At 33.6% G+C, this 24,879-nt stretch overlaps 3 protein-coding genes across 5 annotated transcripts; 1 reads left to right on the forward strand and 2 right to left on the reverse strand.

Annotated features, from left to right (window-relative positions):
* The first annotated feature begins 11,257 nt into the window (after positions 1 to 11,257).
* On the forward strand, positions 11,258 to 16,195 carry LOC140957238 (glucomannan 4-beta-mannosyltransferase 2-like). Its single transcript, XM_073414378.1, has 9 exons — positions 11,258 to 11,957; positions 12,063 to 12,161; positions 12,585 to 12,837; positions 13,995 to 14,105; positions 14,262 to 14,398; positions 14,475 to 14,588; positions 14,685 to 14,884; positions 15,148 to 15,351; positions 15,460 to 16,195. The coding sequence occupies exons 1-9, from the start codon at positions 11,628 to 11,630 to the stop codon at positions 15,620 to 15,622; spliced, it is 1,611 nt and encodes a 536-aa protein (XP_073270479.1). The 5' UTR covers positions 11,258 to 11,627; the 3' UTR covers positions 15,623 to 16,195.
* Positions 16,196 to 18,980: 2,785 nt separating this feature from the next.
* On the reverse strand, positions 18,981 to 21,544 carry LOC140956608 (histone deacetylase HDT1-like). 2 transcript variants are annotated; one of them, XM_073413421.1, is made up of 8 exons: positions 21,403 to 21,544; positions 20,731 to 20,801; positions 20,435 to 20,651; positions 20,158 to 20,214; positions 19,853 to 20,037; positions 19,684 to 19,740; positions 19,524 to 19,614; positions 18,981 to 19,350 (listed from the first exon to the last, which is right to left on the reverse strand). In XM_073413421.1, the coding sequence occupies exons 1-8, from the start codon at positions 21,413 to 21,415 to the stop codon at positions 19,232 to 19,234; spliced, it is 810 nt and encodes a 269-aa protein (XP_073269522.1). In that variant the 5' UTR covers positions 21,416 to 21,544; the 3' UTR covers positions 18,981 to 19,231. The 2 variants fall into 2 exon arrangements, with proteins under 2 accessions (XP_073269522.1, XP_073269521.1); XM_073413420.1 differs by having other exon boundaries at positions 19,524 to 19,617.
* Positions 21,545 to 23,451: 1,907 nt separating this feature from the next.
* Positions 23,452 to 24,646, reverse strand: LOC140956693 (uncharacterized). Of its 2 annotated transcripts, XM_073413542.1 has the most exons (3): positions 24,481 to 24,644; positions 23,964 to 24,395; positions 23,452 to 23,809 (listed from the first exon to the last, which is right to left on the reverse strand). In XM_073413542.1, exons 2-3 carry the CDS (start codon positions 24,367 to 24,369, stop codon positions 23,619 to 23,621), a joined length of 597 nt encoding a protein of 198 aa, XP_073269643.1. In that variant the 5' UTR covers positions 24,370 to 24,395; positions 24,481 to 24,644; the 3' UTR covers positions 23,452 to 23,618. The 2 variants fall into 2 exon arrangements, with proteins under 2 accessions (XP_073269643.1, XP_073269642.1); XM_073413541.1 differs by having other exon boundaries at positions 23,964 to 24,646.
* Between the last annotated feature and the right edge of the window lie 233 nt (positions 24,647 to 24,879).

The following is a 24,879-nucleotide window of genomic DNA, read 5'->3' on the forward strand; positions in this document are numbered from 1 at the left end:
ACCATAGCTTCTTTTTTACTTGTATTATTATTATTAATTGGGTTGCAAAGAGGAAAAAATATTACTTTAGGGCAAGGCTGAATTTTTTTTTTTTTTTTTTGGTCATGACATGTAACGAAAAATTGCTAGATAAATTTTGATAAAAATAAATGAAAATTGTCCCCAACTTCAAGGTCAAACTTGGCTCGGGGGTATGTGATTACCGAAAATAAATGAAAAAATTTTAAGTTTTACCTTTAGGAAATATGCACAAATTGAGCAAATTTTTTCAACAACTGATATTAATTTATTTGAGTGTGTCTACTCCATTTTATGCTACAAACTTTTTACATGTTCTCTATGGATTTAAACTTTCGCTTTCCAAAACTCCAACACATGTGCCTAATTTTGGATTATAAATCTAGGGTTTTGCTTTTGAATGTAGACTTTTTCATTTTATTAATTCTTTAATAAATTCCAAGATTTTCCACCTATTTAAATAATCATTGTTCAAATAAATAGATAAAAACTCAAACCAATAAATTACCGAGAATATTGTTAGATGTATCACATCATTTGAATTAAGTTATTGAAAATTGTATATATGGATTTGGATAACTTCTTCTTAGCTAACTTTTAATGTCGAGTTAGGTCCATATCTTAATCGTAATATGATATCAGAGAAAAGTTTCAATCCTGGTCCATGCCCCCCGTCATGTGTTGAAGTGTCCTACGAGCCATTCGATAATCTTGTAACTTCACGCTCCAAATGTTCGTTATTAGACGTGAGATATGTGTATTAGATGTCTCACATCGGTTGGATTAACTCTTTGAAAATATTATATATAAACTTGGACAATCATCAGTTTGAATTAGTTTTTGAGATTAAGTTAGTTTCAAGTTTCATTATTAATTAACAGGAGTCAACTAAATACAAAATTCTATAAAGAAATTCCATGTTGGAATAGTTTTACATTTCAAGTACTGTTTTCGTCGAAATCAATGGTCATTTTTTAGTATTTAAATTGATTAGTCCAAAGTGAATTTTGAATTTTATAATTAACATTTCGGAGGTCACAACAGGGCATACTCTGTAACGTCAACCGATGCAATGCATGTACGATTACGTTGTACTTCCTATTTAATTATTGATTTTTTAAATTGCTTTTAATTGTACTGATGATGATTGAAATGCATTATAAAATTTTAATATCATTTTGTCAGTAAATAATTAGATAATGAAAAATTAGAGACAAATTTCATTTCAATCTTGTATCTATTATTATATATCGGTTTCATACACATTGGATATTGTGAAAAGGGATGAAAATCTCCTAAATTCTTAATTATATCAGTGAAATATTCGACAATTATTTTCTTGTATCGAATTATCGTATCAATTTCATCAAGAGTGCATAGAAGGAAGGGGGTTTGAAATTTGACTTTGAATGAAAAAAATGTTCAAAATAAAAAAAAATATCGAAAAATAACGTGGTTACATCGTGGCTAATGGGAAGGAAATTGGGTTTTTGAAATTGAAAATTGTTAGTTTTTCCCTCTTGATATGATTAAAAAAAACAAAAACAAAAAAAACACTTCCATCCCTATCCAAACTAAAACACCACGTTGATAGTATGTTGTCCAAATTCTTTATAAAATAGAAAAAGTTATCCAAAATATCATCATTTTGTTATTTGCTATATTACGAAAAAAATATTGTGTAATATATGTTGATTTGAGTTAAAATTATCCAACCCACGAAAAGTATCACGTTTTGTCCAAAAATATTATTTTTTTGTTAGTTATATTATGAAAAAAATTGTGTAATATATATTGATTTAAGTGAAAATCGTTATCTTTCACTGCATCTATGAACCTTATCAACGAATCTCGTAAATATATGTCTGTGAGATCGTTGCACGCAGACCTACTCTTAAACATAACAGGTTTCCCAATACATACTAAACTCAATCCAAATTCCTTTTTACCTGTTTTTATGTGGATTGTATGTTGTCATTTGTTGGCCTTTAGGGAAAAAAATGTTTCAAGCCGCATTACTATTTATGTAAAAGAAAATACCATTGATAATTAATATTTGTGATTCTTGTAGTTGTTGTTAGAAAAAATGAGTTTTGTACTCATTTAGAATCGATAAAATAATTCGGACGAGTTACGTAGCGAACATAATTATTTATCGATTATCAATTAAGGTGAATGAGATATTAATTGGATTCAAATTTTATCGAGTGAAAATATTGAATCGAAAATATTATAATATATATATATATATATAATATTATTAGGTAATATTATATATATAAATTTTAAATAAAAATTATTGAAATCACACGGCCAATGTCATGAATTCAATTTGGACTTGGCGGAAACGCAAAGTCTTTTGTATTGAAATGATGCATCGTTCTATGAAAATACAAGTTTTTTGATTCAAGACTTTTTATTTTCTATAAATAAGTCTCTCTTTATTTGCATTCATTGCACCAATTTCTCTTCTTCTCATTTCTCTCCAAGTTTAGTTCTATATGCGAATTTTTATGCATTAGCGCTTAAAGTTCAAAATTTCAAGATATAAAATCTTGAGTTTGAATTTTTTAAGCTTATACGCTTAAATTCGAACTTCGAAATTAAATTTGATAGTTGTCTTCTAGTTTTGAGTTTTTTAAGCATTTGCGCTTAAATCCAAATTTTACAAGATGTAAACTCTTGGAATTAGATTTTTAAGTTTAACGATTATAATTCAAAATTAGAAAGGTTGAATATCATCTTGATAGCGTTCTAAACATTTCAAGTTCGTGTGGCTCAAAATAGGGTTTTAAAATTTGTAGTGCTACTATTTTAAAGCCGTAGTCGTTGTATCTTGAGAAAAGATTTTGCCAATAACCATGAGCACCGGGACGAGGCAATATCGTTTTAAGGAAAAAATTCAAACTCTTGCCTAACTATTTTTTCATAGCGATTTGGTAATTCACCCATTTCTATCCCGAAATTTTTCAAAAAAAATAATAAAAGAATACATACCAACAATCATAAAACGATAATTGAACCAAAATGGCATCAACAAGTACAACGACTCCAACTGTCCATCGTGGAGAAAAACTTGAAAAGTTCCATGGTACTGATTTCAAGAGGAAACAAAAAAATGCTATTCTACTTGACCACCTTAGCTTTGGCGAAATTACTCAAAGAAGATCCGCCTACTGTTGATGAAGGAGAACAAGATACTCAAAAGAGGAAAGCCGCTGATGCATGGAATTATAGCGACTTCCTATGGAAAAACTATATCTTGAATGGACTCGACAATACACTATACAACGTGTATTGTCAAGCGAAAACGACAAAAGAATTATGGGAGTCACTTGACAAAAGTATAGATCTGAGGATACAGGCTTGCAGAAATTCATTGTCGGATGATTCTTGGATTTCAAAATGATTGATTCCAAATCGATTATGGCCCAAGTGCAAGAGTCACAAGTAATTCTGCAAGAAATTCATTCGGAAGGAATGATTCTTAGTGATTCATTCCAAGTGGCGGCCATGATTGAAAATTTTCCTTCTATGTGGAAAGATTTTAAGAATTATCTCAAGCATAAACGCAAATAGATGAATCTTGAAGACTTGATTGTGCGCCTAAAAATTGAGGACAACAGGGCATCCGAAAAGAAGGTCGGAAAGAGAAATTTTGATGCGAGAGCAAATTTGGTGGAACAAAACACTAGCAAGAAGAGAAAAAACCAAAAAATGATCCAAAGAAAGGAAATGCCAAAAAGTTTGAAGTAAATTGATATAATTGTTAGAGTAGGTGCACGTCAAGTCAAGTGTTGGCCGAGTGTTAACAATGAAACTCTATGTATAAACAGTCTTTATTTTAATAATATTTGAAATTATTGTTTTGGCACTTCTTTATCTGTTTACCCATGCATGTTACATAGATAAATTCCTTGAATATACAAATAGTAGAAAGTATATGAGATGCTCATATTATGAGTATCATGAAACTCATATTTGGAATGCTGTATATTCTAAACTGTTCTTAGTCGATTCAGCCACCACTAAAAAAAATATAGGCCGCTCGAGTTTGAAACTAGTATCTACGATGTGAGTACCATGTTTCATTGGTAGAGGACATTGTGATGTCCGAACATGCAGATAGGTGCTCCTAGTAGAGTGCACTGAACAACCCTCCATAAAGGACTTTCCAAGTGGTTCTCACTTATCGAGTGGAAACGTCCTAGTTTATGGTTGTACACCATTAGTCCTTATGACACGGGACAACATTGAGACTCTATATGCTAGCATTACACTTTGACTTATTTACCGACTCTCATGGGATCATCAGGTGGTAAGGTTGGGTGTTTTGGCGAAACATATAGGAGTCGATGCATTGTAGTCGGGGATTCATCGCTTACCTTCGAGTATGGATATCCTATGTGATCTCATGTGTATGTAGTTTGAAATCTCTGATCAGAGTATGGTGATAATTATGAAATGGGGTTCATAGATTACACCATCGATGCAACTACGACATGACACATAGTATTGATTTATTGACAACTCTCGATATACCAATGGTTGTCGAATCGGTCAGGATATATGAGATGAAGGGACCGTACTGTACGCTAACCATAATTGAATGGTTCTTGCAGGCACTATCATTTGATACCTAGGGAATCATGTAAGCGATGCTGCTAGGCGTTTAACATGATTGGTTGGGTACTATCAGACTTGAGTTCTGACGTTCTTATTATCCAGGAGTTGATAATTAAGAATGGAGCAATTTGGGTATGCTCGTATAAGGAAATGTTTAGTCCAATCACATGGAGATGTGAACCCACGGCTAGTTGTATCAGTGAACCATTGAGGACCACACAAGTATTAGCTTTCTAGATCCCGTTGAGAAGTAAAATAGTTCAATGTGTTGAACGGCTTATAAAGGAGTTTATAGGTGTAAGAAAAAATAGAAGTATGACTTCTATGAGAGAATGTAGCTTTTAATTTGAGGAAGTGTTCCTAAATTAAAAGTTGACCAAACGAGTAATGTATTTGAAAATTGTGATTTTCATAAACATTATTATGGACTAAATTAAATTAATTCAAAGTATTGAATTAATTAAACACTAGTGGACCTAGTAGAGTCCAAATAATTAAATAATTTAAGTGTTGAATTAATTAAATTACATTGGGCCTTGTAGAGCTCAATTAGAAATAATTATTAAACTAGTGGGCTTGAGTAAATTCAAGTAATATTTAATTAGTCTCAAATTTGTTTGAGATAATTAAATTTAAGTCTATCGGTTTTTTAATTGTTAAATGACCCAAATAGATTTGCATGCATGTGAGGTGAAAGGTTGGGAGACAACTTTTTGTATAACCAAGGCTTGGCATGCAACTTTTTGCTTTACCTTTTTCCACAACCAAGAAAAGTCTTCCTCCTTTGTCTCCAAATCATGTGGTGGACGAAAATTACACAAATATTCTCTCCATTTTTGCTCTTTCAATTGTTGAAGAAAGCTCTCACTTCTCATTGAAAAATCCTCTTATTTTTCTAGTGCAAAATAAGAGAGGATCTTCCTAGTTGGTGGTGGGCTTGATTTTTGAACAAGGAGTGTTCAAAGGGAGGCTTGCAGATTGTCATCCTTGAAGAGCTTAGTTGTTTATCAACTAAGTTGGAGCCAAACATCAATCTTGAGAGATTGATAGGTATATTTTCTAAACACACTATGTATGACATATTTTGTGTTTTTGTATTTGCTACACATCTTAGTAGAGGTGTTCGAATTTTTGCCCTTAAAAATATGATTTTCGAAATTTTCAACTTCCGTTGCGCATTTGAACACCTAAAATCGATCCATTTCCAATAATTGTGACAAACCTAACCATTTGGCACGAGATTGCCGAGAAAAGAAAGGTAATCAAAAGAAGTCAAGGGACCAAGTGAACATCACCGAAGATGGGAAATTGTTAAATGACATGACGGATCTCATGCTTTCTGCTGTTGTGTTTGAATCCAATCTAGTGGACAATCCAAAAGAATGGTTCATCGATACAGAAGCAACAAGGCATGTTTGCGCCGAAAAAGAAATGTTCTCTACCTATACCCCAATTAGTGGATGATAACTCTTCATGGATAACTCTACTACGTCAAAAATCGTGGGACTTGTAAAGGTGGTGCTCAAGATGACATCCGACAAAGGATTAACTCTTATTGATGTGCTACATGTTCCGGACATTCGAAAGAATCTTGTGTCGGGATCAACACTTGTCAAGGCTAGATTTAGACTAGTGTTTCATTCTAGTAAATTTGTATTATCTAGGAATGATATGTTTGTAGGAAAAGACTATCTAGAAAAAAGTCTTTTCAAATTGAATGCGATGAATGTACTTCGTAACATTGAAAGCAATAAAAGTACCAATTCTATTTACTTGGTTGAGTCGTGTGATTTATGACATGTTCATTTGAGTCATTTAAGTTATAATTCATTACGTAAGCTAGTAAATTTAAATTTATTGCCTTCAATTGACGTAAACAAAAAACACAAATGTGAGATTTGTGTAGAGACAAAATTTACAAAGGCCTCGTTTCCATCCGTGGAAAGAAATACAACTCCTCTAGAGTTAATTCACACTGATTTATGTGATTTGAAGTTTGTGCAAACTAGAGGAGAAAAAAATATTTCATTACTTTCATTGATGATTACACAAGATATTGTCATGTCTATTTGCTACGTAGCAAAGATGAGGCTCTCGGAGTGTTTAAATACTATAAAAATGAGGTTGAAATCAATTGACTAAACGAATAAAAAATATTTGCAATGATAGAGGTGGAGAATATGGAGCACGATTTCACGAATTTTGTTGCGAAAGTGGCATTATTCATCAAACTACTGCGCCATATTCACCACCATCAAATGGTATTGCTGAAAGAAAAAATCACACTCTTAAAAAATGATGAACACAATGTTATTGAGTTTAGGATTACCCCAAAACTTGTGGTGGGAAGCAATCCTTTCAACGAAATACATTCTTAATAAAATATCACACAAAGTTAAGGCTGAAACTCCTTACGAATTATGGAAAGATCACAAGCCTTCTTACAAATATTTAAAAGTGTGGGGGTATTTGGCAAAAGTTGAAGTATCAAAACCAAAACAAGTAAAAATTGGACCTAAGACAATATGTTGTATATTTATTGGATATGCAATAAACAGTAGTGCATATCGATTTTTGGTATTTAAATCTGAAATAAACGATGTGCATGATGGAACAATTATTGAATCAAGGAATGCTGTATTCTTTGAAACAACATTTCCTTGTAAAGAAAATAAAGAAATAAGTTTCTGAAAAAGGACTTATGAAACTACGAACAGTAGAGTTCCATAAGAACAACAAGAACAACGACTTAGTAAGAGGGCTAAAACAACAAAGACCTTTGGCCCTTATTTTCTAACTTATATGTTGGAAATGAACCAAGAACAATTAGTGAAGCACTATCAAGTCCAAGCCCCCTTTTGGAAGGAAACGATGAACAATGAGATAAAATCTATCTTACAAAATCATACATGAGAATTGGTTGACCTCCCTTAGGGAAATAAACCATTATGATGCAAGTGGACTCTTAAAAGGAAATACAAGACCGATGAATCTATTGAAAAATATAAGGCTAGATCAGTAGCCAAATGATATAAACAAATGAAGGTCTTGATTATTTTGATACATACTCGCCATTGACGAGAATAACATCTATTCGTGTATTGATAGCAATTGCGACATTACAGAATCCAGAAATACATCAAATGGATGTGAAAACGGCATTCCTCAATGGGGAGCTTGAGGAAGAAATATATATAAAACAACCTGAAGGATACATGGTTCCTGAACAAGAGAAAAAAGTGTGTAGACTCGTTAAGTCATTATATGTGCTTAAACAAGCGTCAAAACAATGGCATGAAAAATTCGACAAAACTATGTTGTCGAATGACTTCAAAATTAACGAGTGTGATAAATGTATTTACATTAAAGACACACATGAAGCATATGTGATAGTATGCTTGTACGTTGATGATATCTTAATTGTGAGAAGCAATATTAATATCATCAAGACTACTAAGAAGATGTTAACAAAAAACGTCGATATGAAAGATATAGGAGAAGTATATGTCATTTTGGGAATAAAAGTTACCGAAACATAGGAAAGACGTGTTTTGTCGCAATCTCACTATTTTAAGAAAATATTGGAAAAATATAATGCGAATGAGATGTCCTTCATCAAAACCCCCGTAGATCTAATTTTGCATCTTTCCAAAATAAAGGTAAACCCATATCTCAATTAGAGTATTCGAAGATCATATGCAGTCTGATGTATATCCTGAACTGCATTCGTTCAGGAATTGCTTAGGTTGTCTACAAACTCAGCAGATTTACAAGTAATCATGGTAATGATCACTGGAAGGCATTAATAAGGGTACTTAAATATTTAAAATACACCTTCAATTATGGATTACAATATACGAGATATCCCGCGGTCCTAGAAGATTATAGTGACGCAAATTGGATATCTGACACAAATGATTCAAAATCCACAAGTGGTTACGTAATGAATAATAAATTTCCGCTGCATGTTTTGTGTTCGTGTTGCCAACACCCGAGCTCAACATTATATTTTGATACACACACATTAATTTATTTCATGTACGTTTATGATCAACAGCCCCCTATCAAATTCGAAATTAGAAAGGTTGAATATCATCTTGATATCGTTTTAAACATTTCAAATTCGTGTGATTTTAAAATTTGTAGTGCGACTATTTTATAGCCTTAGTCGTTGTATCTTAGGAAACGAATTACCAATAACCATGAGCACGGGGGCGGGACAATATCATTTTAAAGAAAAAGAGTCAAAATCTTACCTGACTATTTTTTCATAGTCATTTGGTTAACTCATTTCAATCCCGAGATTTCTCAATAAAAATAAAAAATATCTGCCAACAGTTGTTTTGATGAACATGAGACCGATAGCTATTTTCATTTCCGTGTGAAAAAACCAAAAATTATAATCGTGTCTGCGAAAAACTATGTTAAATGAATGGAAAGACAGCCACCTTAATTGATGTATTATTATTTGTAATTGAAATATTCCCTGCCCTATTATATTAAATTGCCTGATAGGTGTGGGCAACTTAAATTCACGGGCTCTCTGAATTTAATAATTGGAGCAGATCTGGTAGATGGTCGTTAAACTCTATACACATATGAACAAACGATTAGAGTGTGGCCATCATTGGTTCAAGATAATTCTTAGGAACCTAAACAGCATTAAGCAACCAATGTATATTTTTATTATTTTTCCAGCGGAAATTATTCCGGAATTCCCAAAACAAAGACAACAATAATAAGAAATATATATTTTTATATATTAATTATGAGACGATTTCTCTCAAAACCGGGAAATATGACACAGAGATGACCCACGATAGAGACCTGTAATGGTTTATTGCATGCCAATAGCAAATCTCGCAATTTTGTGCGCGCGTTTTAGCCTATTACTTTTGACCAAACGAGGAAAACAAAGAAGACTTGCAACCTCGAGCATGATATTTTTTAAGGCTGACATATATATCACTGCATAAGATCTTGACTTCCAATACTGAACCACGAAGAAAAGTGGTCATTACTATTGATGAAAATTAAAAAGCAGAGCGAGCTTGTTGATGTGTCAATATGATTATCTCTTCTCATGTATTGAATAGATAAAAACATATTTGATTATAAAAAAGTTTGTATATCTTTCAGTATAACACTATTCTCGTATCCAGATATTTCGCATCATCAGTAATTGCACCAATTGTTAGTGAAGAGTCCGAAAAGATATGAACATCTTTCATCTCAATTCTCAAGTAAAACTCTATACCATGTCGAATAGCGATAAGTTTCGCTCTTTTAACCAATTGAGATGCCTAACAACACTAATCATAGCACCTCGAACTGTACCTTGTGAATCCCTAATCCCCCCACACTATACATATGTTTCGCACCATCGAACCCACCATCCACATCCAACCTCCATGGATTCTGAGCAGGTGGTTTCCAGGTTTGCTCCGTCATTATAGCAATTTCACTCTCTCTTTGAACAAACCTTAGTGAAATTATGAACATCAGGCCAATAAACTGTGAGCCCAATAAATATTATAATCTGTAATGAATCCCTTTGAGTATGAGATTTGTTAGAAATCTTTTTTCCAGCATGCCTACACTATCCTTGTTGGAGTGGGTGAGCGCGAGGACAAATTATCACAAGTTCGATGTCTTTACCAACATTTTTTCGGTCGATTCACCCGCACAAAACAAAATGTGAGTTATTTTCTAAAAAAAGTATATCCAATGCCACTGATGTAATAATGTTTTCATAATAACACATAGATTTCCTAAAAACAGAAGAGTATTTGAGTATTTGGATATTGTCAGCACTTTCTCTCGATCATCAGCAGTATTTGTCAGCACTTTCTCTCGATCATCAGCAGCTTACAATCATGGAATGTGACGATTTTGAGTCAGTCTGCTTTTAGGTTTTACGGCATACCATCAATAATTGTTTTATCAAAATTCGGATCCCATTTCCCTATAAAAGAAAAAAAATCCGTATCCGGATCATGATCCGGAGCTGCTGCAAGTTTGGCCCACTTCTCTTTTTTTTTTTTTTTTTTTTTCCCTGAACATAATCCATACATTACTACCTAAATAAAAATCCAATCATTGTACGAAAGAAAAATTACTGCTAAGATGAGGCAGGTGATTAATAAATTAAGGGTGTTTATTTATAAAATTATTATAATTTTTTTATATTTCATAATAATAATTTTATTTTCCACTTATATCACGCACGTGTGTTCTTCGAAGATTAAATGTTTTTTCTTGAAATCCTTATCCTCACCAATATTTGTAGTGCAAATGAGTCTCTTTTAGACTTTGGCCACAAATTTTCATATAAGATATATATAGTTTTTCCAAGTGACTTACCAAATTTCGAATTTCAAATCAAAATTCAATACTTCCAAAAAGAATTAATGTGAGACCGTTGCTGAAAATTTAAAAATGAGTACAATAAGTAATAATCAAAGAAAAGATAGAGTCAAAAATTTATGCCACTAACTTCTCGATATTATTACTTTATTTATTTGTTTTCTTCAATAAAAAAAGACTAAACAATTAACAACGCTAAGCCTAAATCAAACAAAATAATGACTATAAAAAACCTCTTCGTGTCTCCCATACTTACTCTCCCAATTACTCACTTGCTCCACTCTCCTCCCCTCCCCTCCCCTTCTCTTCTATCTGCTCACGACGCTACAGTGAATAAGCATTCATTGGCTCGAACTAAGAGCAGAAACACCTGAGTGCAAGAGAAGGGGGTGTGTCGCCTCGGTTCTTGAAAATATTCGGTCACATTCGTGCTGCTGCAAGTTCCGGTTTTCGAATATATTCTTGGATTTGAAAACGGGCACAAGAAGTTAGCAGATCTATAGGTTTTGTTCAGATATAGCATATAGCACAGAGAGATTGAAAAACAGAATATCACCCACCTTCCTTTTTTTTTTCTTTCTACATTCCCCTGTTTCTTGATTTTTGAAAACTGAAAAATGGCTGAAGTGTCGGAGAACAGTTTTATCCCAGAAGCATTACCGGGATACACTGCAGACATGGCGGGGCAGATTGGTCTTTTGTGGGAGCTAATCAAAGCGCCATTGATCGTTCCATTGCTGAGAATCTCCGTGTACATCTGCCTAGCAATGTCAATCATGGTTTTCATGGAGAGGCTTTACATGGGAGTCGTTATCATTCTCGTGAAGCTTTTCTGGAAAAAGCCTGACAAAAGGTACAAATGGGAGCCGATGAAAGACGATTTGGAGATGGGAAATGGCGCTTTCCCTATGGTTCTAGTTCAGATCCCCATGTTCAACGAAAAAGAGGCGAGCCTCTGGTTTCTTGACTCTCTACTTTCTTCTCACAAACACACAGAAAGAAGATGGATATGCTTGAAGAGAAAAAAAACACATTTGTTTGTTTCTTTGCAGGTTTACAAGATCTCCATTGGTGCTGCGTGTAATCTTTCATGGCCTGCTGATAGGCTGGTGATTCAAGTTCTGGATGATTCCACTGATCTTGTCATCAAGGTACAATACATGATTGAGTAATCTTTTTCTCTTGTCGTTTCATCCCATTTTCCATACAAGGGCTGTTCCATTGTGGTGTACTTCGCAGTTGTAGATTTATAAAATCTATACATTTTCATGTAATGACACACATTTACCATGCACCTATATTATATTATTATAAGAAATATTTTTTTTTTTGGGGTGGGAGGGGCTGCTATGCAAAGGTTGGACCACATTAACTTTAACTCAATTGAAAGGAGGCCATAGGTGAAGGCTTGAATTTCATATATTATGAGATGGAATTTTATATTTTTAAGAAATCATGTATAAATTTGAAATGCTATAGAGTAGATGATTAGTTGTCATCAAATTGATCCGTTAAACGTAAAGCACAGCCTTTGTATATATAGTCTAAGGTTTAAACTGAATTAAACGTTGTAGGATATGGTAGAGAAAGAATGCATAAGGTGGGCAAGTAAAGGCATCAATATCCGATACCAAATTAGAGAGACAAGGGGTGGTTACAAAGCCGGAGCTCTTAAAGAAGGCCTGAAACACGATTACGTCAAAGAATGCGACTACGTCGTCATTTTCGACGCGGATTTCCGACCGGAGCCCGACTTTCTCCGGCGGTCTGTTCCTTTCCTTATTCACAATCCTGATATTGCCCTTGTTCAAGGCCGTTGGAGGTTCGGTAAGCATCAAATCTAAGTCGTATGTTTTTTAGTTAATAAAAATTTTAAAATACACTTTCTCTTGTTGTTTAGCTTGGTAAATCTTTTTCTGCTAAAGTGTGATATTCAAAATGCTTTTCCTTCAATTACTATAGCATGCATGCAAGAGTGTCGGTGATGGAAACATGCATGAATATAGTGTGTCGGTGGACTTATAATTTTGTTTACTATTTCAATTTCTAGATATTAAAGTTGTTATTTAGATTTTAACTCTTAATATTAGTTACCTACATTATTTATTTATTTATTTATTATTGAAATTCATTCGTATTTAGAAATTTTGAAGTAGTATCAAATTATTCAGAAGGAGAAAATCTAATTGTGTTGAATTTGCGTGGGCTGCTGCTTTTTAATGATATTTTGTCCGATATCTAAGATCTATTTAGACTATCTTCCTTGACTGACGGAGTGGGGCCGTTAACGCCCTGTATCATCTGAGACACTTAAGTTTGTCTAATTGGCGCCACACATCACGGCGTCAGGACCCAACTCTTTTCAAATTGGCGGAATATTTACATTTCCAGTATGCTTAATTATGCCAAAGTCAATATTCTTTAGAAAACATTTTCTCTTAAAATGTTAAATCAAAATGCAACTGTAAGTCTATTGTGATATATTCGTAGGTATTAGTCACGGAACTCTTGTCCTAATGACACCGACGTCTCAACAACAAATAGACCAAGAAATAGACGAAATCTTGAGTTCAAAATCCATTATTATAAACATTGATCCCTTGATATTTTTTTAAAAAACCATTTGATCTTATTATTTTAATGATATCGGGGAATAAAATTTAAAGCCGGTCAAAAGGTCAATCATGAGGTGGAGGGCAGGGCTGTAATTCATCGCCCCCTGTTTCGGAAACTGTTCTGTGCCGACAATATTTTGTATGACATATTGGGTTTGTTGTTGACTGTAAAGTCACGTGCTGTCAGAAATCTTGAGTCTCTTTTCTTGCTTATGTTTGGAACGGTGGGGGGTCACATTGGATGATGATACGTTTCTTGCAAAACTGGATTGCCTTTTTTGAAAAATTTGGACCGTAAAACATGAGTTTTTTTATACTGGCCGGAATTACAGATGTCGTTATTTTTTTGTACGTGGATGAATTTTACAGTGAATGCGAACGAATGTATGCTGACAAGAATGCAGGAGATGTCATTGGACTACCATTTTACAGTAGAGCAAGAAGTGGGATCATCCACTCATGCCTTCTTTGGCTTTAATGGTATGGTAACTCAACAATGATGCAAGCATGCTTAATTATGTATATGATTAATTCGATAATGAATTCAATTAGCCTTCATTCCATTAAAGTTATATATACGTCACAAAACTTGATTAATTTACAAACATAATAATATAATTTTAACTATAATTGCAGGAACCGGAGGAATATGGAGGATTGCGGCGATAAACGAGGCAGGAGGGTGGAAAGACAGAACCACAGTGGAAGACATGGATCTTGCTATTCGAGCTGGTCTTAAGGGTTGGAAATTCGTGTACTTGGGAGACCTTCAGGTATTGTATCAACTTAAAATCAAATCTACTCTCTTGTTGATTTAATAATCTTTTTTTATGTATATAATTATTACAGGTTAAAAGTGAGCTTCCGAGTACTTTTAAAGCTTTTCGATTCCAGCAGCATAGATGGTCTTGTGGTCCGGCAAATTTATTTAGAAAAATGGTGCTAGATATTGTGTGGAACAAGGTAAGTTATTTTGCAATAATCTTTACTTAAATCGACATTTTGTGTAAGATAACTGGACAAGAACTCACCCTTTTGTTTTGTGCTAATCTTTTGCAGAAAGTTTCGTTGTACAAGAAGTTTTATGTGATCTATAGTTTCTTCTTTGTCCGAAAGATCATAGCCCACTTCTTCACTTTCTTCTTCTATTGCGTGGTTTTGCCATTGTCAATTCTAATCCCAGAAGTCGAGGTCCCGAAATGGGGAGCTATTTACATTCCATGCATCATAACAGCCCTTAACTCAGTCGGAACCCCAAGGTATGCGCATCTATATGTACAGCGAAAATACTATTTGCTAATGCTTTTAACACAATCTGGAGCTTCTCTTTCATTTCCTGTGCGTATGCTATGATCTCACATCGACTCCGCAAGAAATTTTGAAGTGGTTAAGAAGTTTCTGGGGCTTGTTTTTTTGAGATTCACCCTCTTCACTTGTATTTATGGTCGCATCGTGAATTTATCTAAAGTGCTATGATGTTCATATCAGCATGACTTATTCATCAGACCTGGGTGATTTTCAGGTCATTCCATTTGCTGTTCTATTGGGTTCTTTTTGAGAATGTGATGTCGTTTCACCGGACCAAGGCCACGTTCATCGGGTTGTTGGAGGCAAAGCGAGTTAATGAATGGGTAGTCACTGAAAAACTTGGTGATGCACTTAAGAACAAATCCAATAGTAAACAAGCTGCACCTAAGAAACAGCTGTTAAAATTCCTCGGAGACAGGTAAAACATCTCGAAACTTCAGATTAGATTGTTGTTACTTTTGTGCCTCTACTCCTCCCCTGTGCTAATCGAATCCTACTTGCTTAAATATGTTCGTCTCTTCTACAGAATACAAATGCACGAACTGGGATTCGCCTTGTTTCTTTTCATCTGTGGGTGCTACGACTTCTTGTACGGAAAGAACTGCTATTTCATATACTTATTCCTTCAAGTCATCACCTTTACCATTGCGGGATTTGGGTACATTGGCACTATTGTCCCAAGTTCTTGACAGCAGAGCAGTGTCGTCTTCTCAACTCAGCTTCCGATTCTACACAAAATATGTATACAAGAGTTGTGCTTTTTCTTGGACCAAAAGCCGATCCAGTCCTATATTCAGGACAAAAACATAAATATTTATTTAGTGTAATAGAAAATGCAAGGTTTTCATTTCAGTCAGATGTCTATTGCTCTGATCGTGGCCAAAAGAATTGGCAGAAGATGCAGCAAGTTATGCATTCAAGAAAGATTGAAGGAGCATAAAGATCATATATGTAGTGCTTAAATATTATAGTGGTTGTAGTTTTCGTGTGAAATTGTGTTTCAGTTTTGTCAACTTGTTGCACAACTGTAAACTTTTCTTTCCTGAGCTTTTACATGAAATAAGATGATGGCCATACTTAAAATTGGTCATATTATAAGTTTTACTCTCATCTTTTGTTAAGCTCAAATATTGTCATCTTTCAAGATGATGGATCAAGTCTAAGTCTTTCCCTTTGTTCTTGTTGTAATCCCAAATGCTACACTTTGAACGTACGTGCAATGAATCGCTTAAACTTTTTTTATACAAGATTTTCTCCAGTCTTGATATTAAATTTAATTTATGATTTATTATTCACAAGAATCAATCTAATATTGGGATACTAATTAAAGGTTTGGTTCCATTCAATTATTTATGTGAATTAATTTTAGGGGTTGTTTGTCGAAGTCCATATATACCATTCTCGGAGATTTTATGTAAGACAGCTAACACTTTGTAAATTTGTCTAAAGAATATGGGAGGGGAAACATGCAATAACAACAATAATTCTCATATTTTATGAACGTGACGTTAAATATAATGATTTAGTATCCAACGAAGAATAAAGACAAACTTAAATGCTATGAATGTAGTTGCATTATATGAGTACGATAAAACTGGCCTCAGAATATGACATTGCATTATTGTCCATGTTCCCACACCTTGAATAGGACATTGCCCCAATTTCAAATTCCAAGCAGAAACGATTTTGATTCGAATGTTATCTCTAATTTAAACTTTGAGAAAGAATGGAACGATTAGGATTTAGAAGGATTTAGAACCAAGAAAGAACGTCGGCGTATCGATTTAGCTAGCAGAAATTGGTGTGGTCATTATTTTAGTTGTACCAAGATTCTTTCTTCTAAAAAAATAAATTCACGTGACACTTGGGGACGAAGGGGCCGACCCAACTTTAGTTAGTTCAAGTGTCGCCGCCACGAGCTATGCGCTGTCTTAGAGTTAATTCGAATCGGAAACTTGTCCCTCTTACTACTCTCCATTATTGCCAAGTATTTATAGCTAATTATTAAAAATATTCGAATGAATTAACATTATACCATGTACTATCCAGTAATAATTATTAAATAAAAGAAATTTCAACTTATTTCGAATTAAATTCTCTCCACACAATTGTAAGGGAACATCGAAACAACCCCGAATGGGTCGGAATGCTAGAAAGGTTTATGTTGTAAATAATATTCGATTTAATCAGAACAAAAATAAAAATGAAATATACAATTTATTTCTTAAATTCTTTTTTTTTATATATAAGATTTTGCATAAGAGTTTTGTGAGTTTCTTAAACTCTAGATTTGATATTTAATATTTAAATTTTTTTTTTTGGAATCTATTCAAGAGACTCTATCAAGATCAAAACAGATCTATATAAATTTAAGAATAATTGATGCACAATAGAACAACGAGATACGCTGGAAAATGGTTAAAACTCGGGAGAATTTTCTGAAAAACTCGCAAAGATGAATTATCGTCATTTCACAGTGTTGTTGTAACATATTGTAGACACTTGAAGACAACATCCGTACAAGTTTAATGATTGAAAAATTGTTTTTAAACTCGATTTTTTTTCTTGTAATTATTTTGCTTTGAAGCATCGCACAAACACACTTGTGCATAATTATTTCTGTGTTATTTTTAATTAAGTTATTTATTTGTGTTATATTATTTCGCAATATGTTATCACGAAATGTTATATTCGTGACAACATTTATATCTGATTTATACAATCATTATTATTATGTTAAACCGAAATTCTTTCAGTCGAGAAACATGTCATATATGTAAGAAATTATTTCACGACCGATCCGGAAAACTATGTTGTCAATGTTGTTTATTTCGGTTTTTTTTTTGTACGATTAAAAAACTTCCTTCCTTCTTTTTTTTTTCCTTTCTTTTTTTAAAATTTAAATTGCATATAAAAAATTCCTAGTGAATATAAAATCTCAAGCCCAGGGGTGGGTTTGGGAATCTTGAAAAGAGTCGGTCCAATAGCAGAGAAAATAGTACATTCGAGGGGCGATGCTAATGCTAAAACATCAATTGCAATATTTAGCTGCATTATGCAAGATGTCATTGTCTCAAATTATTAACTACACAGGTAATAATATATTTAATTCTAATATAAAAATTACTCAAAATTAACTGTATATGTACTTATGTGATCATATTTATTATATAATTTTATTATTAGTATTCTCTTGTTACATTGGTGTATATTATAATTCTCTCGGATTGTATTTTGATTGTTGAATTTAAAATCTATAGATTTTAAATATATTTTTGTAGTTTTACAGAAACAAGAATATAAACTTCAAATTCATCACTTCTATTTTTATATATTATTTCATGTTAAATATGATATATTTCAATTTCATTCAATAACTGAATAATCTATTATTTCATTATTAACAATAAAAATATAATCAAAATCCATGGATTTCGAATTCATCTATTAACCTCAAGTTTCTTATAACCGATTTGGTTTTTGCTTCTATTTGGGCTACACGTAGAACTAAAATTTAGATATTTGGATTTTGATTACAAAAAAATTGATTATAGGACTCGCCAAATCATGGAATTGAATAAAGTTAAGATGCTAGATTCGGGATCAAAAAATTTTAAATAAGTATCCAGGTCATCCATAAATTTTTTTTTTTTTTCATTTTGAAGAAATAAAAGCAAACCCAGAATGATCAATTTCGATATCATTTTTTTTCTGGGGGCATAATTTTGATCCCATTTTTGAGAAGCTGTTATCAGGCCATGAATAAATAATCTCTTTTAAGGGTAAATATTGTACAGGTAGCACGGCCACGAGGAGCACTAGAGAAATAATCGTCCTAAAAGGTAAAATAGGATTGCATCGAAAGATTGAAGCGTGTGCAAAATTCATTTACTCTGTTTGGAGGTATAATTTTTCATAAATACAAATTTTCTTTGTAAATGTGCTAGAACGATGTTATATAGTAAATTTCCCTCCAATGCGTAGTAGGATGGTTACCTCTCGAGAAACACATTGCCTTGAATGAAGATAAATAAGTACAAGAACACGTAAACAAAAATGAAATAGTAATTCATGGAGGATTTTCCCAAAAATGTAATAAGGTAAAGAAGATTCTTGATTCTAAACATTCAAAACTTTAAGAAAACTTAAACCAAAACATCAATTAGCCATATTTCTTGTGGTATATAATGCGGTGCAACAGCAGAGTGAAACAGAAGAGTACTCTTTGAGAGGGAGGAGCTAAATGCAGAAGAAGTGACAGTTCAGGAAGATTAAGATGGATGGAACTGTAGCTTCTTTCATTTGCGAGACATGCGGCCATTCGACTTCTTGTTCTTTCCATTTGGTTTATTGGCAGCTGGACCTTTTCCAGGTTTTTTTGAAGGTAAAGGAATGGCATTATGGGCAGTCTTGTTACCTACACAAAATATTTACTTAGTACTGTGTTTATCTTTGACATACACACGGTAGTGTAATTCTTAATAGAGGACAAGTTTAATGGTGTATTTTTTGAACTAATCGCTGTTCGAGACATGCTCAAGTACATGCAATGGCCCTGTTTACAGCAAAAAAAATGGATAAAGATGAAACCTGTATTGTTAGAAGTGGAAGGTTTAGCTTTCTTGTTTAAAACAGGAGCTTTTTGTGCAGAATCAGCTGGTCTTTTCTTGGTCTGCTGTGCCTTCTATGTAAAGAGAAATTAGCAAAATTCATATCATATCAATCATGGCAGAAATACAAGAGCTGGTACCTTTGGCGGTTCTTCTTCTTCGCTGGAAAAACTCCCGTCCATGTCATCTTCAGAATCCTGAACACCAACTCACAGAGTAAACAATGGATAGTTTACATAATACTATGTCTTAAGAAGAGAAAATAGACTAATGTGTGATGTAAAAAAAAAAACAAATAACAAAGCATACTTTTTCAGAGTCGTCACTAAAATCCTCCTGTGCTGATTTGATAAATGCTATCTCATCATCAGGATCAGATTCACTGTCATCCTCATCTTCATCGGAGACAGATAGCCCTTCTTTCTTGTTTCCAGCTTCGGTGGTGGCAGCAGTTTTAGCATCCTTCACATCCCCAAGATTTTGCTTGATATTCCCTAAAATTTTGAAATGACACAAAAAATGGAGTCATAATTTCTAGGATAAGTTATTATAGTAAAAGCTGTACAGCCTTTTCTAAAAGGGGAATAACTGAGAGGGCAGAGAGAGAGGATTACCAGTTAGAAGTGCGTCCATTGGTTCATCCTCAAATTCATCTGAGAAATCTTCCTCGTCTAAATACAAAGAACAATTGCATTATAATATGCATGTGATAGTTTGTTGCAGCATACGGTAAAAAAAATGCACATGCAAAAAACATAAATTGAATAGAGCTAGGATGAACAGAATTAGGGAAAACAATCAAAGCAGGATGAGACACCTTAAAACAGGTTTTGACTGCTTATAGAAAGAATAGCAATAACACAATTTATAAATGGGCCAAAAAATATGCACCTGAGACTGGATCCTCAGCAGTATAACCCATAAAGTACACACTTCCGGTTTTCCAGTCGTGTGATAGCTCAAATTCTCTCTCAAATACCAAGTCAAACATCAATTGAGTTCTTTCTGCAGCTGAAAGAGCTCCCAGAACTAAGCTCTTATCATCAATCTTCAGACGAAGGGGAACATACTTGGCTCCTTTCACATCCTTCACCTCCCCCAATGCTGCCTGTAAACATATATCAAATTAGCAATACTTACAAGCTTATAACGAAAGGCAACTTTATGTCGAAAGAAACAACTCTCACCTGTGAGATATGTATCAATTTGCCAAACTCAGGTTGCACCTTAAGTGGTTCACCGGGTTTCACTTCAACTCCTAGAATTGAAGATGACAACAAGTTAGAAAAATCACATCAAAAATAGGAAAAAAATACGTATATAAAAATTAATTGATCAAGAACAACATGAATTCGAGATGGGACAATTAGGAACCTTTTGACGGCCATGTTCAAAACAGGCCATTCACCGTTTCATATTAAAACGTGCTATATGTTGCTTCAACTTCAAATCATAAATCCAGATGATTGGAAAAGCAAACAAAAAGAAGAAAGAAATCCCAAAATTAAGAGAATTATGTACAGGCAGATAGAAGGAACTACATTTTTTTGGAAAAAAACACTAAATGACAAAACTCATAGCTCGGTCGGACCCCAAATAAGTCATCCACAAATAGAGCCATCACCTTGATCAAACAGCTTTAATATTTCAAAGAATACCAAAAAAGCTTCAAAGCAAGGGAATGCATACTTATATTCCATAAAAAAAAAAGGTTAAGTATTATATAAAAAATGACAAATAGTTAAACCTAATTTATCTTGAAACTGCAATTCGAAAGGGGAAACACAATCAACAAAACAATGACTGAACATAATACAATTTAACCTGAGCTCATTCAAATAAAATAACCAGGAGCTTACCCCAAAACTCCATTGAAACCAGGCAGAAAACGAGAAAGCTTGCAGAGAGGGGGAGGAAGGAAAAGTTTTCGAGTTCGAAAGAGAAGAGGCGGAGCAACTTGGTACGAGGGTTTAAGTAGGGTTTTTATAAACAAACGATGCAAGGGTTGTGTCTAGGCTGTGTTTTAGATACGGATGGGCTTTTTAATTGGGCTTGTTTAAATATTATAATTTTAATTTGTAATATGACTTTCCTTAATTTTTACAATTATTATATTATCTTTATTGAGATATAAATCTACTTTATTCTAAGAAATACTTTACGAGTATGTAATGCGTGTGTCAATGTATGTGTTAGTAGACAACGACGTGGTACAAAATTAAATAAGTATTGAATTAATTATAAAATGACAAAATTGTGGATCGTGAAACTTGTCAATAAATAAATGATATGTCTCTTGTGAGACAGTCTCACGAATATTTATATGTGAGACGGGTCAATCTCATCGATATTCGCAATAAAAAGTAATATTCTTAGCATAAAAAATTAATATTTTTTCATGAATGACCCAAATAATAGATCCGTCTCACAAAATACGACCCGCAAGACCGTCTCGCACAAGTTTTTGCCTAAATAAATATGATGATATGGTAAAAAAAATCCTATCAAATCTCTAATTATATTTTATAACTATTTCAGAATATTATACGGATATGCGCGGATTCAGTTATCTTATATAATAAACTTCCATATTCACTAAAACTCTACACCAATGAATAAAGGCAAAAACTTGTGTGAGACGGTCTCACGGGTCGTATTTGTGAGACGGATATCTTATTTGGGTCATCTATGAAAAAATATTATTTTTTATGCTAAGAGTATTGCTTTTTATAGTGAATATCGGTAGGGTTGACCCGTCTCACAGATTAGGATCCGTGAGACGGTCTCAAATGAGTGGGCATGAATAAAATACTCATGATCCTCGTTATGACACATCTTTCATGACCAATTACTTTCGCATTTCATATATATTATTTTATCTCAATTGACATGACCATCAGAGTGACTTCGCTTTCAAGCAAATCATCATTTATCTTTGATATACATGAATATTTTTTGGGTGGTTCGATTTAGTTTGATTGAAGAAATTGATTTGTGACTATCGATTCAAAATATTTTAATGAATGCAAATTTTTTATTCATCAAAATAGCTTTGAGTAATTTACTATCATAAACGTGACGTGTTTTTTAGTGCACTTAAAAAAATTAATTTATATCATCAACATCATATTATTAAGTTTTAACTTGTTTTGGTATCATGGTCAATTTTTTAAAATACAACCATACCCTCTAAAATTATAAAAGTACTCTATCTTCACTTAATATAAAATATGATAAAATTTGTTTTAGTAAATATGTGTATTCTCTTATCATTATCATATTTATTTTTCAAAATTATTAAAACTACTATAATATTTTATTTAATTTTTATCCAAAATTTTGAATTTTTAATCGATGCTATCATTTCTATTTTCTAATATAAAAAATAATTATAAGAAAACATTCAACTAAAAAAATTTAACATAAAAGAATCATCACAAAAACTCTTGTGAGACTGTCTCACGGATCAATTTCGTGGGTCGAATATCTTATTTGGGTCATCCATGAAAAAATATTATTTTTTATGCTAAGAGTATTACTTTTTATTATGAATATTGGTATGATTGATCCGTCTCACAGATAAAAATTTGTGAGATCGTTTTACAAGAGACTTACTCAAAGATCATTACATGCGCACACCACATCGCGTATGAATGATCGTTAGTATTAATAAATATCAAATCTCCTTACTCCAAAAATTACTATCTTTTATTTAATGATAGGTCAGTAAGTACAAATGATATAAAATGTGAAATTCTAATTATTTTAGTTTGAACATAAAATTTATATTTTCTTCGAAAATAATGCGCACAATCCTAACAAAAGTTATGGTTGACGTTTGACGGTCGTTGTTTGCTATTAATCCCAACGGGTCCGTTTCTTAGTTCCACGAGGGAAATTGTTGGCGCGACACAAATTCTATTATTGATTACAAATTTCCATAACCAAGATTACAGCCTTGATTTTTCTGGAAGATTTTCAAATTATTTAATCAATAAAAAAGTTTTTACGATCTTTTGAATTTAAAAACTTATCAAGATTCTTGAAAACAGAGGTAGTCCCGAATTCTGATCTGTCAGAGCGAAAAATTCATGAAATTGAGCCAAAGCAACCCCTTCTTGCTACCCTTTTCAGCTTCATTTGAACATCTTGAATTCGACGTTGACGCGGTGCCACCACTTTCCGCCCCGGCGGACGCCACAGCCTTTGGGCAGAGAAAGAAGTTTCTTGACCCCAACTCCGATAGCTTAACGTCACGGTCCAAACCTGCAGTTCCGATTAAAAAAAAAAAAAAAGAAACTTAGTTAGCTACTTGAATTTGATTGATATTTTTATGGTACATGGAGAGTTATCAATCAATTACATGTGAAGTTATATGCCGAGACACGATGTAGGAAATTCAAAAGAACAAAAAACATACTTTCCAAGCTAAACTGGGAGTAATGGAGGTCAAAGCTTGGAGCAACTGTTGAAAGAACAGGCCGGCGTGCCTCCTTGGCGTACTGGAGCAGCGTCGCCACAATCAAATCCTCCACTGTCGCCTCCGGCGGGATCAACACTTGAACAGGGCCAATACTCCTCTGTACGGTGATGTTCAGCAGCAACTTGGTCAGCTTCAGCGGCCTGACCAGGGCCACCGTTTCATCCGGCGTGTTCCCACCGCTTCTCCTGCCTGCCAGCAAGTCCGGCACCGTCCGCGGCCTTGGAAGAATTTCCGCCTCTTCCCCATACCGTCTGCCGTTAAACGACGATGACTTCTCCGACAACCTCCCCCTCTTGTTCTTCTCATGACCTCCATACCGTTGATTAATCTTAGACGACGGCATATGAAATTATATTGCTTGCTCTTTGTCTATAATTATAGTTAATATATAAATATATATCCTGTGTATGCTTTTATAATTATAGGTGGGAATTGCTAGTTGAAAACGGTTCACCTCAGGCGGCGGTAGCGGAAGAAGAGGAGGCGGGGGAAGCCAAGAGCTCGAGGATTCCGGGGCTCGGCGGCGGACATAACCCTACGCCAGGATTGTAATAATTAGGGATGAAGCAAAGGGTTGAGTAAGTAACGAATGTTAGCTAGAATAGAAAAGTAAGACAATTGGTTCCGGGGAAAAGGGGGGGCTTATATATACATATATGTATATACGGTAAGAAAATGGGAAGAAATTTTATTTTTGAATGAAATATTATCATTAAACAATTCGCAAATATATGTACATAAAGTAAGAAAATGGGAAGAAATTTTATTTTTGAATGAAAATATTATAATTAAACGATTTGCAAATATCTATTTATAATTGAGAGAAAATTTTGATTGGTGAAGAAGAGGAAAT

This window comes from Primulina huaijiensis, chromosome 14 (assembly GCF_012295235.1).
Source record: "Primulina huaijiensis isolate GDHJ02 chromosome 14, ASM1229523v2, whole genome shotgun sequence".
Classification (NCBI taxonomy): domain Eukaryota; kingdom Viridiplantae; phylum Streptophyta; class Magnoliopsida; order Lamiales; family Gesneriaceae; genus Primulina; species Primulina huaijiensis.

Excerpts from the sequence above, each read along its gene's own strand:
- LOC140956608 (XM_073413420.1), bottom strand. Across the intron at positions 20,652-20,730 it reads AATTGATACATATCTCACAG|GCAGCATTGGGGGAGGTGAA; the intron begins GTGAGAGTTGTT and ends ATATGTTTACAG. Across the intron at positions 19,618-19,683 it reads AAGAAGAAGAACCGCCAAAG|AAGGCACAGCAGACCAAGAA; the intron begins GTACCAGCTCTT and ends CTCTTTACATAG.
- LOC140956693 (XM_073413541.1), bottom strand. The coding sequence starts at position 24,369 with ATGCCGTCGTCTAAGATTAATCAACGGTATGGAGGTCATGAGAAGAAC. Across the intron at positions 23,810-23,963 it reads CTCCCAGTTTAGCTTGGAAA|GTTTGGACCGTGACGTTAAG; the intron begins GTATGTTTTTTG and ends TCGGAACTGCAG.
- LOC140957238 (XM_073414378.1), top strand. The coding sequence starts at position 11,628 with ATGGCTGAAGTGTCGGAGAACAGTTTTATCCCAGAAGCATTACCGGGA. Across the intron at positions 12,838-13,994 it reads TCAAGGCCGTTGGAGGTTCG|TGAATGCGAACGAATGTATG; the intron begins GTAAGCATCAAA and ends TGAATTTTACAG. Across the intron at positions 14,589-14,684 it reads TAGATATTGTGTGGAACAAG|AAAGTTTCGTTGTACAAGAA; the intron begins GTAAGTTATTTT and ends AATCTTTTGCAG.